At 40.1% G+C, this 12,395-nt stretch overlaps 1 protein-coding gene across 2 annotated transcripts in view; it reads left to right on the top strand.

Annotated features, from left to right (window-relative positions):
• The window catches only part of LOC138611516 (adenylate cyclase type 1-like), a 38,698-nt gene that overhangs the window by 17,505 nt on the left and 8,798 nt on the right, over positions 1-12,395 (top strand). For both annotated transcript variants that reach the window (XM_069684678.1, XM_069684677.1), the window contains exons 5-8: positions 7,417-7,544; positions 9,514-9,672; positions 9,907-10,048; positions 11,229-11,384. In XM_069684678.1, the coding sequence (XP_069540779.1) occupies positions 7,417-7,544; positions 9,514-9,672; positions 9,907-10,048; positions 11,229-11,384 (585 nt within the window). The remainder of the gene's footprint in view (positions 1-7,416; positions 7,545-9,513; positions 9,673-9,906; positions 10,049-11,228; positions 11,385-12,395) is intronic.

Below are 12,395 nucleotides of genomic sequence, written 5' to 3'. Positions count from 1 at the left end.
TATACTACCTCTTACTTCCTCGACAAGTCAGAGTTCCCCTTTCATTCACGCGGCAGTGAAAGCTTACAAAGTAACCTGCATCATGTACAGTGCACATATTTCCTTGCTATATTTGGATCCTCTGATATTTTTTTTCCCACTATTTTTCCTTCAGAGAATTCACTCAACAACCATATCTGAGAACCAATGTCAGAACAATATTCTCTGGTACTTCATAGACCAAATTCAAAGGGTGGCCATTTTTCTCTGACGTCACGCTGAGACTGGGAAGCCCAAATGCTGCACTGCTGTGTTCAAGATTGCAAGACATAAGGAATCTGACTAATTTCTATGATTTCACCGTTACAGAATAGATCAGCGCCTGAAAAGACAAAGGATAGAGAAAATCCAGGGGAACTGGGTGCCATATTTCAAGTTAAAACAACATATTTGTTAGCTACCACCAGGCTAACATTAGCATCAGCTAGGAATTTTGTCCTTTCCTAAGCGCTTTTCCCACTGGTCAAAAAACCCGCTAACACACAGCTTTCCTGCTTCGTGGGAAAGGCTACAATCGGCATTCAGACCCGGGTCAAATGACTCTGTAGTAGACCCGGGTAATTATCGCCTCGGCCCCGTGTGGCTTTGATAGGAACACAAGACCCGTGTCAACACGCTAATCTCCACCCCCTTTCCGGCGCGATGCTATGCTCCGTCTGTAAATTCTGTGACTCCACGTCATCATGGCTACAAATTCCGCCCGTCTCCGTCCGAGCAGCGCTCCAACATCGTTCCAAATGTGTCGGCGCCGAGTTTGATAAACAGACTGAATGAGTAATAGATACAATAAAGACCTAACCACCATAACATCTTCACCTGTCTCCGGCGCGTTTGTGACATCAGATAGTTACGCAGCAGAAAAGAGACAGACAGGAGTATACTTCACTGGCAATGGAAAAAGAGACAATTGGCATCTATGAGCAGGTCTTCCCGGGTCTGAAAAACCCGTGTTAGCGTGGTAATTTCGGTGGGAAAGGGGTTATTCAGTATTGTGTAGCACATTAAATAGTATTGGATATAGTTAGCATTCAGTCACTTCCTAGCCAATGGTAAAATTAGCTAGGAAGTGGCTGAATGCTAACACTAGCTGTAGTAGTAATTTGGAATCACATATCTTGTTTTGACTACAAATATGGCTGATCCCTCCAGAAATGTACAATCCATTGTCTTTTTCATTAACTGATCAATCAGGAAGCAGTTTCTAACTTTATATACCTGTAACACAGCAGTGCGTCATTATACGACATACAACATGTGAACCTCCGACGATCAGCGTGATGTCAGAGGAGAATGGCAGCCATATGAATATGGTAAAAAAAGCTAAGAAAGCAAAGACTCATCCAGTGATCAATAATCCGATTGGCAATTTCAGTTCTAATTTCTTTTTGTGAGGGAGCTAGTTGTCATAAAGTTTCCCAAAACAGTGGACTGAATGTAACGATTATTGCGTCCCAGCGGAAAGTGTCACTGTTCAAAAAGTTTTAAAAACTTGTTCCAGCTACTTTGTAGAGGTTATCATTTGTACATCTGCAGGTTTATATAATAACAAGTCTTACGCCAAGTGAAATATAACAAATACAACCAGTTTGGATGCTAATAAACATTATTTTTAAATGAAGCACTAGGCCTGTCCACTGCCCACACTGTGACAGCTGCCTGCTGGAAGCCGAAGTCTGGGTGTAAACACAACTCAAATAACCCTGTTTGGGTTGGTTCCACGAGCAGGTGCAAGGATCACTGTCGAGTCCTGCAGTTTCCCTCAGACGCCTGTGTGCTGAAACTGTGGACTGAAACAAAACCCAAACCAAACACAACAGCTTGAGCTCTTGTCGGAGAAGTAGGAAAAATGAAAAAATGTATCCGTGAATATATAAAAACAAACAATTTGCTCTACTAAAGGTTGGGGGACTTACATGAGGCGGATTTTAAAAGGGCTGTCAAAATGTTCGCAGATTGGGTGAGATTTGCTAAATCAGATATCCTACATTTCCCATAATGCTTCACCAGTGTTTTTGTCAGATCTTAATGCATATGTCTTTAAAAAAACAACAACACACAACCCCTGTTTATACTTCTGTCTTTTTCAGAAATATTTTGTGTTCTCTGAGCCCACATGAAGTCGGACATGCAATTGATCCAACAGCAGAGAGAACAACAATTAGCCAATCAGTGCCAGAGGCAGGAATAACAACGTTGTAAAGCTTTTTATTAAGCACTTGACACGAATGAGAAGTTAGAGGAATATAACGTCAACATATCTGAAACTTTTAATGGCCTGTTTTTTATGATCGGGCTGCTGAATAATATTTGTGAATTTGATGACCCCTTATTTATAATAAAATGTTACACTGACACCATGGTGTCCCAGTATTATCAGGCATCGAAGTAGCAGTTACTTTGCTCCGCTTCTTTCTTAAAACCCCTGCAAAACCAATTAGTTGGCATGGATATGCATCAGTGTTGTTTTAAAATGACATTAGATACAAGCAGATGCATGGTCTCAAAATGTAATTCCCCTCCCCCGCTGAAATTGGTTAGATTGGAGGTAATAAAGACTGAAGTGTAACAAGTAGCAAGTTTATTCTAACTGTTTTAACTTTATGTGTAAAATCAGTCCAGTGCTTCTTTATATTTTATATGGAAATAATCTGAATGTGTTTCATTCGTCATATAAGGGGGAATGTAACTGTATATTTCAGTAGTTATCAGTAGGTTGTGTGTGTCATTACAGTTCCCAAGCATTGCTCAGCTTGATGCTGATTTTAAGGAAATGCTGTCTGTAGCTCAACTGTAATTACAGCGTTCACAATCACAAGTGTTCTTGAGGTGTTAATGTGACAGACAAAAACTAATTGGTCATATCCTTCATCCTATCTGTTATATTTATATCTACATTTAAAAGGTTTACTTCACAGATCTCCAACACCCGCTCGCTCCAGCCCACCAGGTTGTGGTGGGAGGAGGAAGTGTTGATACATTATTCATTCGTTGTCACACATATATTATTGTAAATGAAATATAATCAATAAAAGAGCTGTTGACTGAAGGGGGAAAATTATGCAGGCAAAGGGGAAGTGGAGAGTTGATAAACTTCTGTCGTACTCTTAAAGATTTTCGTCCAACAGAGGAACCGTGTAATGAATCATTGTGGGCCTTTATTGATGAAACGTTGACATGAAATAATTCAACAAGCCATGAATGCATTCATTTTACCCCCAATTCTTTGTTATGGCCGGACAACAAAGCATAAATAGTCTGATTACAGGTGTCGAGCTCTCCCTGCCCCCAACACACTGTACCCATCTTTTGTCTATGCCGATGAGCACCCAGATTTCCCACAATGCTTCAGTCACATGACGGCAGTAATCCAGCTTGTGACTGAATCAGCTCCTAAGCCCTCACAGTGGAGATTAGCACAGGAAAAGTACAGAGTAGGAGACTCTGTAAGCACCAGGGCTTTCCCTGCTTCCTATCTTCAACCAGCCCTCACTACAGCTCCATCTGTTCCTGGAACACATGACCTGAGATGACCCAAAGACACCTGTGTGGGTCTGTCAATAACAAAGTTTTTATTGTGAACAGAAAAGAGGTAAAAGTGACGTCACATAGAATTTCACTTGTAGTTTTATAAGTGAATGAATTACGATCTAGTTCACAGGATTAGACTAAGTTTTTTAAGTAAATAGCCTTGTCTTTTTCAGCCTGCTGTAAGTGACCTTGCTTCTAAGTGCCTCAAAAGAAACTACACTTACGAGAGTTTAATTACAAAAACAACTTTGCAGCTGAGATATTGTATCATGCCTCGCGTCCCATCATGCTTTGTGCTGGACTGAATGCCTAGTTTGTTTAGTTGTTGTATGTGATTTGAACATGTTCATGTTGTCACCTTGTACTTATGGTTTCTTCGGTAACTTGTGCACGCAGAGGATGTTGTTTTATGTTATTTAATGCCATTTTATTTTAGTCTGTAGTTTGCACCATGGCTGAGGGGAACATTGCATTTTTTATGACGCCAGCTTTACTTGTGTTTAGTAGTATTTATATCCCCTACTGAGTGAGACATCAAAAGTTTGAAATTGTAAAAAAGCTTGTTTTGTTTTGACTCTTTTTCTGAGCAAGTTGCTACGATATAAATGTGTCGTTAATATCAGCACTGGGCTGCGTTTTCAATTTGTAATGTGAGAAAAATAAGCTAACACTATAAATCCCCAGGAAGGATTACTACAGCAGCACAAGACACAACCCAGGAAGGTAAATAATAAGATACAGAATGAGGTAAAATTAACATAACCACTAATATTTGATACTGCTGTTTCACAGATATCACAGAAGATGGTGACACCATATGAAACCTTAAGGGTAATATTTTATATAAGGGCCCACTTATTAACATGAGCTAGTTGCTTTGTGGGCCTTTCTGTGTGGAGTTTGCATGTTCTCCCCTTGCATGCGTGGGTTCCCTCGGAGTACTCCAAACACATGCTCTTTAGCTTCATCGGTGACTCTGAATTGCCCGTAGGTGTGAGTGTGATCGTGAATAGTTGTCTGTGTCAGCCCTGTGATTGACTGGCGATCAGTCCAGGGTGTACCCCGCCTCCTGCCCGATGACAGCTGGGACAGGCTCCAGCCCCCGCGACCCTGAAGAGGATAAGGGGTGTAGATAATGGGCAGATGGATAGTTGCTTAATGGCATGCAGATAAGTAGCATATTGGCTCTTTATAAGTCATTACAGAGCTCTTAATGCCTTATTCTGCCTGACTTTTTTCTACAACTACAAGGCCAATAAGTACAACTTTTCCCTCCTGCTGTTACTGCTTATTGATGGGAGGTTCTTGTACATGAATTACAACTGTAATATGCTTTGCTCTCAGTATGGGCATATAAGGTAATAGTATCAAAACACTGAGCAAAGAATATTACGATTATTATTCACGTGAAGGGGTGTAGCACAAAATTCTGGGCCCTGTACTTCGGCATTCTCTATGTGGCCCCTCCCTTCTTGTATCTATGTGGGCCCTTCTTACCCAAGGCCCCTGTATAGTCAGTCCCCTTTTAACCCCCAGTCTGACGCCCCTCTTCATGTACATCTACTTCCTTTATCAGCAGTAATTATGGTGTTATTGAGGGAAACTCTTAATTTGACCTAGTAGTTGTTATAAAGAATAAAGCATTAATAAGTGCGTTATAATGAATAATAAAGGGCCAATATGCTACAAATCTGCAGATAATTAAGAGTTAATAATAAGTACACCCTAACATGAAATGTTAAGGTTGTATGAGATAAGTAGCCATAATCTATGTGTATGTATCTAAATATAATTTGATCTCTTAGTACTTTATAATTGTCATAAATTATTTTGAATCCATCCAAAGTTTTCATTCAAATGTTGTGTTCAGTGTTCAGGACTGAATCTTTACAGGAAATGTCCACTTCACTGAGCTGCTAAACAGTCTACATCATACTCGGCTCTGTTTTGCCTCACTTCACAGCTGCTGTGTGTGTTTTTTCTCTTGTACCTTTGTGTCTAAGAATATATCTCACATGAGCAACACATGAGCCTCCAGAACACCGATCACTCGGAGAGCTTGACCGCAGCATGTACAACTACACGATGTAAATAGCTATGTCTCTTTTGTGAAACTCACATGGCGTGCGTGTTAAAAATAGAGCACCATCTTGTCTCGTGCCCACCAATGTGCATTATGATTCTTTGTACCCTTCACGTGCGTGGCCAGCCATCCCATTACCTCCATGGAAACAATAAAGGGTTATGAGAAGGCGTCCACAGTAAACCGGTCTCCCTGGTAAAATGAATGTCTGGTGCTCATATCCTCTAATAATGTGTTATATTTGTAAGCAGCCTTTTCACGCCACTGCTTATTGTCCCTAAAGAGTGAGAGTGTGACTCACCTGATTCCCTAAAGTGAGACTGATCCGTTGATTTAGCACTGCATTGTGGGAACCACTACAGTGTTGGCGTAGTTCAAAGTCTGAAGAGCCTGCATGGGATAATGAACATGTGATACACATGGAGATCCACAGCACTGTCATACATGTTATATTGTTAGCATTTCATCTTTATTGTCTCCCTCTGTTTTTAATTAATTCGACCGGCTTTTGTACTATTACAGTCAGTTGAAAGGAACTACGCTGTTGCATGTACACTAAATACAAAGCTAAATAGTAGCCTCTGCCAACAGTGTGTGAATGTGTGTGTGAAAGGGTGAATGTGACATGTAGTGTAAAAGCGCTTTGAGTGGTCTGAAGACTGTTCGGTTAGCTCAGCTTAGCTTAGTTTAGTGTAAAAACAGTAACTGGAAAACGACAAGATGAATTTTTTGAAAGAGGTTTTATTGCAGGAGCACTGATAACATGCTAATTAGTTAGCTTTAGAAGTGCTAGGTGGATTTGTTTACCTATGGAGAGAGCAGGCTAGCTGTTTCCCTCTTTGTACAGTATATGTGCTAGGCTAAGCTAACTGCCTGCTTGATGTAGGCTGATATTTTGTCTTCAGACAACAGGGTCGTAATAATCTTGAACTCTTGCAAGGGAGTGAATAAGTGTATTCCCTAAATTATGAACCAAGTATTTAAGGAATTGTTGTGTTTTTGGTGTTGGAACAGTTAGCTAAAACAAAGGGATTGCAGTCCTGACCCCTGACTGAATATGGAGTGTTATCTCTATGGACACCTCTTTGTGCTGGTCACATTTGACGTCTCAAAAACCACTCTGCTAATTTTGACAAAATCTACCTGCATTTCTGTGTCTTACATGTATTATCTTGAAAACATACCATTATTCTAGGACAACGTGTATATGTGCTGTATGTACACACAAGTCCAGAAACCTGACATTGCTAAGCTATCCTGACAACTTACACAGCTGTATTAATCACAAGGTGTCATTTGACTATATGACAATTTATAAAAACTTTATAAATTATAAAAACCTTTTTTTTTTTGCTAAGGACATAAGAATTCTAATTCTAATTCTAATTTTGAAAGGCCGTAACTCCTGCATCATAAACTCAGTCGACCTTGAGTTGCACCAATGGATAGCTTGAAGCGATAATTACAAATTACTCTGATGGATATGGATCAGTGTAATGGATAAACTATAATTAAATGTCAGCATGTTTAGCTCAAACACAACTGGTCTCACACACCTCTAGTGCAACTTTAATTAAACTGAAAGAATTATTCCTTTGGTACTTTGTTATTTAACTTATTTATTGTTTTTAACACTCACTGAGTTCCATGTTGATTAATTATTGATTCTATGAAAGGCTGCAGGTCCCTGAGCAGGAGTTGTTTTGGTAAAGGTAAAGTTGATTTTGTTATTGATACATGTTGACTCATCCTTTATTTACATGCAGGAGAACCACTGTCGCAGGATAAAGATCCTCGGGGATTGTTACTACTGTGTGTCCGGTCTCACCCAACCCAAGACCGACCACGCCCACTGCTGTGTAGAGATGGGTCTGGACATGATTGACACCATAACGTGAGTATTTTCATGTGTGTCGAGTCTTGTAAATGGATTAAATCATTGGTATTTCCATCCTTTGAACAGAATATGTTGACTAAATGGGCATGGTAGAAGCTAAATAGACTGTTTAACTGAGTCCATGTTGAGAGATTTCCTTCTTGTAGTGCAAACTGCAGCCTGATTAGCCATGTGTGCTGTGAGTTAATTCTAACACTGAACATTTGAGTGAGCAGAGCTGCAGTTGGCGGAGAGAAAAGAAGGGCTTTAATGGAGAGAGAAAATAAGCTATTTTATTGAGCTTGAAAGAGCTTGTTTTTCCTCACACACCCTGCATAGTTTGGAAGTGGGGGGAAAGAACCAAAGGAAGGTGAGAGATGAAGATTAAATCAGAAACTTTCATGACTTCACAGGACGTCTGTTAATTAAGATTAGACTTCCTCCTCAACACTGATTAAATGGAAACACTCAACAAAGCAGTCTTTTTTGTTCTGTGGTCTATTTTGGTGTGTTTGAGGAAAATGTTTGTTCCCTGTTCACTTCTTGACCAAATGCTTCTAACGAAGTTACAGATTTGACATGATTCTGAATTTGAGGGTGCATGTCGCTTTTAATAGTAAATATTCTGTTATAACAAGATAGTTGTTTGTGCCACGGTGAAGCGCAGAGACGAAAACCAAAAAAATACAGGATACACTGAAATGTTTGTTTATATGTAGGACCCTTTTAAGTAGCTTAAGAAGGGGTTCTTGTGGCCCCGTCTGTAGCGGTGCTTAGCTTAGCTTCCGTGCAGGAGCTCCAGCTGGCTTCTCCTAACAGGGGCCTTGCTCACTGTTATCTACTGTCATACTTACTATTATTAAGTACCTCATACAACCCCACTTCAAAAAAACAAAACTATCCCTTTAAAGCCAATAATGGAACCCAAATCCACAATAGCTGTCTGACTTCATTTGTGGGTATACATAAAAGTCGCATCTTAAGAATATTAGAAATAAGTTTCGATCCTAATTTCAGTTTCTGTAAACTTTCCTGATATCAGGTTTGCATGTGGCGTTGTTTGCGCTCAGGTACTTACTACAAAAATTCCATAACATATTGAAAAAGGAAAGTCGCACGGCAACTAATCTGCTGTTCGCACCCAGCATTGGAGTCTTCCTCACTACTGACAGCTGCAGGTGTTAGTGTTCCCCATGGTTATCTTTGTTCAGCTGGCAGAGTTTAGGTCGGGCCGTTGGTAATCTAGTTTCAGCAGGAGGAGTTTAGCTCTGTTACAATAAAGCAATAGCTAGCGCTACAACAGTAACATTTAGCATTGCACTCATAGCTTTGAGAACAATTGGGAGCATCTAAGCTAACGTTGCATGTGTATGCTAACTATATGGAAAAACAAGGATATTCTTGAGTGAGCAATTAAAATGAATATTTTCAGATGGCTGGGCTCCTGCTTCCTCCTCTGGTTCTGACTCAGAGGCTGATTGTCACATGCACCATTGTCGTGTGTGCGCATCCACGGAGAAAGGCCACACCCACACAGTCTTGAAAAAATGGTCTAAACAGCAAAATAGGCTGTTTTTGAAGTTTGGACATCACATATGCATTTTTTACTATTTCAAACCATATTTCCAGACTTTAAGGTTTGTCTATAAAGACATGCAGTGATAGGGAAGTGATTGAATGGAATCCTGTATGAACCATAAAGGTTGGTTATATGTTGGTTACTTATGTATAAAATTCAACCTATCCAAGTTTTTTACATCAGTGAGTCTGGCCTAGTGTCGTGACAGATGTATTTATAAGTGTATGTATATTTATATCTATAAAGTAATGCACATTGTCATGCTCTGTTAATGCCATTGTGTTTTATTCTGTTTCATGTTATTTCTGTGCTGCCTTCTTGTGTGACTAATTATAGATTCACTGTAGGTATAGATTTGATATGAACTTGTGACCTCACTCCATCACTCCACGTGTTCTGCCCCTGCAGGTCAGTAGCCGAGGCCACAGAAGTCAACCTGAACATGCGCGTTGGCTTGCACACAGGTCGGGTGCTGTGTGGGGTGCTGGGCCTCAGGAAATGGCAGTATGATGTGTGGTCCAATGACGTGACCCTGGCCAATGTGATGGAGGCTGGAGGGCTACCAGGGTCAGTACTGGATTTTACATGACTAACAGCGTCGACAGATATGGATGCCAGTTTCTGTTTTTAATGTGATGCTGTGGAGAAAAATATTTTCACTGATTATCGCATAATCGTCAGTGAAGATATTTTAAATAAATATGGCAGATATTTTTTAGAGAAGTTAAAAAATAAAGGTAAACAGTGCACTAACCTCAACCGTAAGGAGAACCATGTCCTATGTCTCCCTTCGCTCCACAGGAAAGTCCACATCACCAAATCGACGCTGGAGTGCCTAAATGGAGATTATGAGGTGGAACCTGGAAACGGTCACGAAAGGAACGCCTTCCTCCAAAAACATGAAATTGAAACCTTCTTTATAGTGCCATCTCACCGACGGAAGGTACCGTATCGTGATTCTTTCCTAAGGAATGTGTTTTTTTAATTTCTTTGAGGTGTTAGCAAAGGAATTGAAAGAGATGTTAGCATCAATTTTATCTTCTGATAGAATTTGGCCTTAGTTGAACCTTCTCCCAGACAGTGTGCATGAGCAGAGCTTCTGCAGGTCATATGCTAATCCATATTAAGCTAAACAAAGTCGGCTAAATTACAAAAACAACAGGCTTATTTTTTCTTTACCATGCCAAGATCTACAATAAAAACATCCTGTAAACAGAAATATATTCTCGAGTGAAGCATGCAGCATCATATGATGAAGCTTCTACACATTTGTTGTTCAGCTGATCTCACTTTTAACCCGTAATGGATTGGACCGGGGCTATAGAGAATACAGGAAGAAAAACAGCCCGAGGCAGCTATCATCTCAAATCTGCACAGTTCAACAAACTTACAGGGATATATGTTTGTGTCAATGAATGCACATAAACACGCACATCTCCAACAGATGTTGCAGCTGGAGAGGGAATTTCAGTCTTGTCTATGTATTACTCCTATGGCTCCTTTCCTTTCCTCTCCTCCACCCCTGTCTCATCCTCTCTCCCTCTTGCAGCAGGTTTTACGTTATGCAAGATAAGGCTTGTGCATAGGTTACACGGGTCCTTATGTGAACCTGTATCATCCCGGTTGCGTGTTTTTTCCTTTGATATGCGGGAGACTTTGCTAATCCTCTTAATAGAGCTGACGGTTAGGCTTCATCAAAGACGTGGCTCACAGATAGATGCTCCCTGCCTGACTAAGCTGTGTTAGATAGGCTTCTGCTCACTCTGCTTTTGTGCTTTAAATTACTCCTGCATAGGGACACACTTTGTGCATCGAGAAGACAAATGTTTCTTACTACAAAAGATATATCCTGGTTCTGTTTTACTCTCTCTAAAGCTTTATGGAAGAAAAATCAGGACAGCAAAGTGCTAAAAGTGTTAAATCACCTCAGGGATTGACCTACCTTACTTTAACCTCTTTCTAGTTAAATTTGATCATAATGATTGCATGCGTGTGTGCAGGAGCATGTGTGCACATACATACTGTCCTAAGCCTGTGCATGACTTTTAGACCCTTACATAATATATATCACTGTGTGGGGTATCATGACTAAATCCTTGTTCCCGTTTCTTATCTGGTGACAGATATTCCCAGGATTGATTCTTTCGGATATAAAGCCCGCCAAAAAGATGAAGTTCAAAACTGTGTGCTACTTACTAGTGCAGCTTATGCACTGCAGGAAGATGTTCAAGGCTGAGATTCCCTTCTCCAATGTCATGAACTGCGAGGACGGTGATAAGGTATAAACTCTCAGTGTCTGTGTTGAAGTTTCTGTGTTTGTTCTGTGCTGTGATTTGCATTTATAGAGACTAAGAGATGCACAGTCTGAATGTCTACAGTTGTTGGTGTTTCTAAATACCTCTTAATGTGACCTGATCTTTTCATTTAAACCACTAGCTAGCTCTTTGTTGACTTAAATTATGTCACTGCTTCAACATTACAGTTATATGGCCATTCACGAAGAAAGCCACTTAACTTAGCTTCCTTTTTTCCCCGTTAACAGTCCAGGAAGTCTTATAAAAAAAGCCTCACTTATCTGGAAACTTGGCTCCTCTACACACAGATTTTTATGAGCTAAAGCAGAGGTTCCCAAACTATGCCAAATATCCCACATACTACTTCCCACTGCAGACATAAACAATGTGACATTGAAAGAGCCACCTCATCTATATCAATATAGAATGATAATACAGTTCTAGTTCGATGAATGACCCTGCTGTTTGGCAAAGTCTTGGAACGTCAGGCCCGGCAACTGCAGGATGGGAACCACTGAGCTAAAGCTTTATATAATATTGTTCCAACAATACAGAGCTTTGGGTCATCTAAGGGGTCTGTGGGACACATTAGAGGGGGAACAGTGTGTGTTCATGGTTCCCTTCATGGTTTAGTGGCCTTCCTAATGTGAACTCTCTAAAAGTAGATATTACCATGTGCAAGAGACGCTCCCTTAGCGGTTACACAAATGTTCCTTGTCACCTCATTTAACATTGTACAATGGACTCTTGCACCGCAGTAGTTGGAAAACAGGTCCCGCAATATCCCTTGTATACAAATCCTCCCTAAGTTACATTGAATGCTTATGTTTTATTGTAATATAAGACTTACTGTAGTTCATCTATGTGCTATAAATTACTGGATGAGGTACTTCAAAAGTCTTCAAAAACTTCCTAATTCCCATTTTATTCAGTATATAGCTTTCACTGTATGTATACTTTATCATAAGAAGAGAGATAGTGACAATAAGTTATGAT

This window comes from Semicossyphus pulcher, unplaced genomic scaffold, assembly GCF_022749685.1.
Source record: "Semicossyphus pulcher isolate SPU_LCO1_2020_fin unplaced genomic scaffold, fSemPul1.0.p SCAF_7, whole genome shotgun sequence".
In the NCBI taxonomy this organism is placed as follows: domain Eukaryota; kingdom Metazoa; phylum Chordata; class Actinopteri; order Labriformes; family Labridae; genus Semicossyphus; species Semicossyphus pulcher.
Note: the sequence above shows the minus strand (reverse complement) of the source record. Positions and strands in the feature narration are given on the sequence as shown.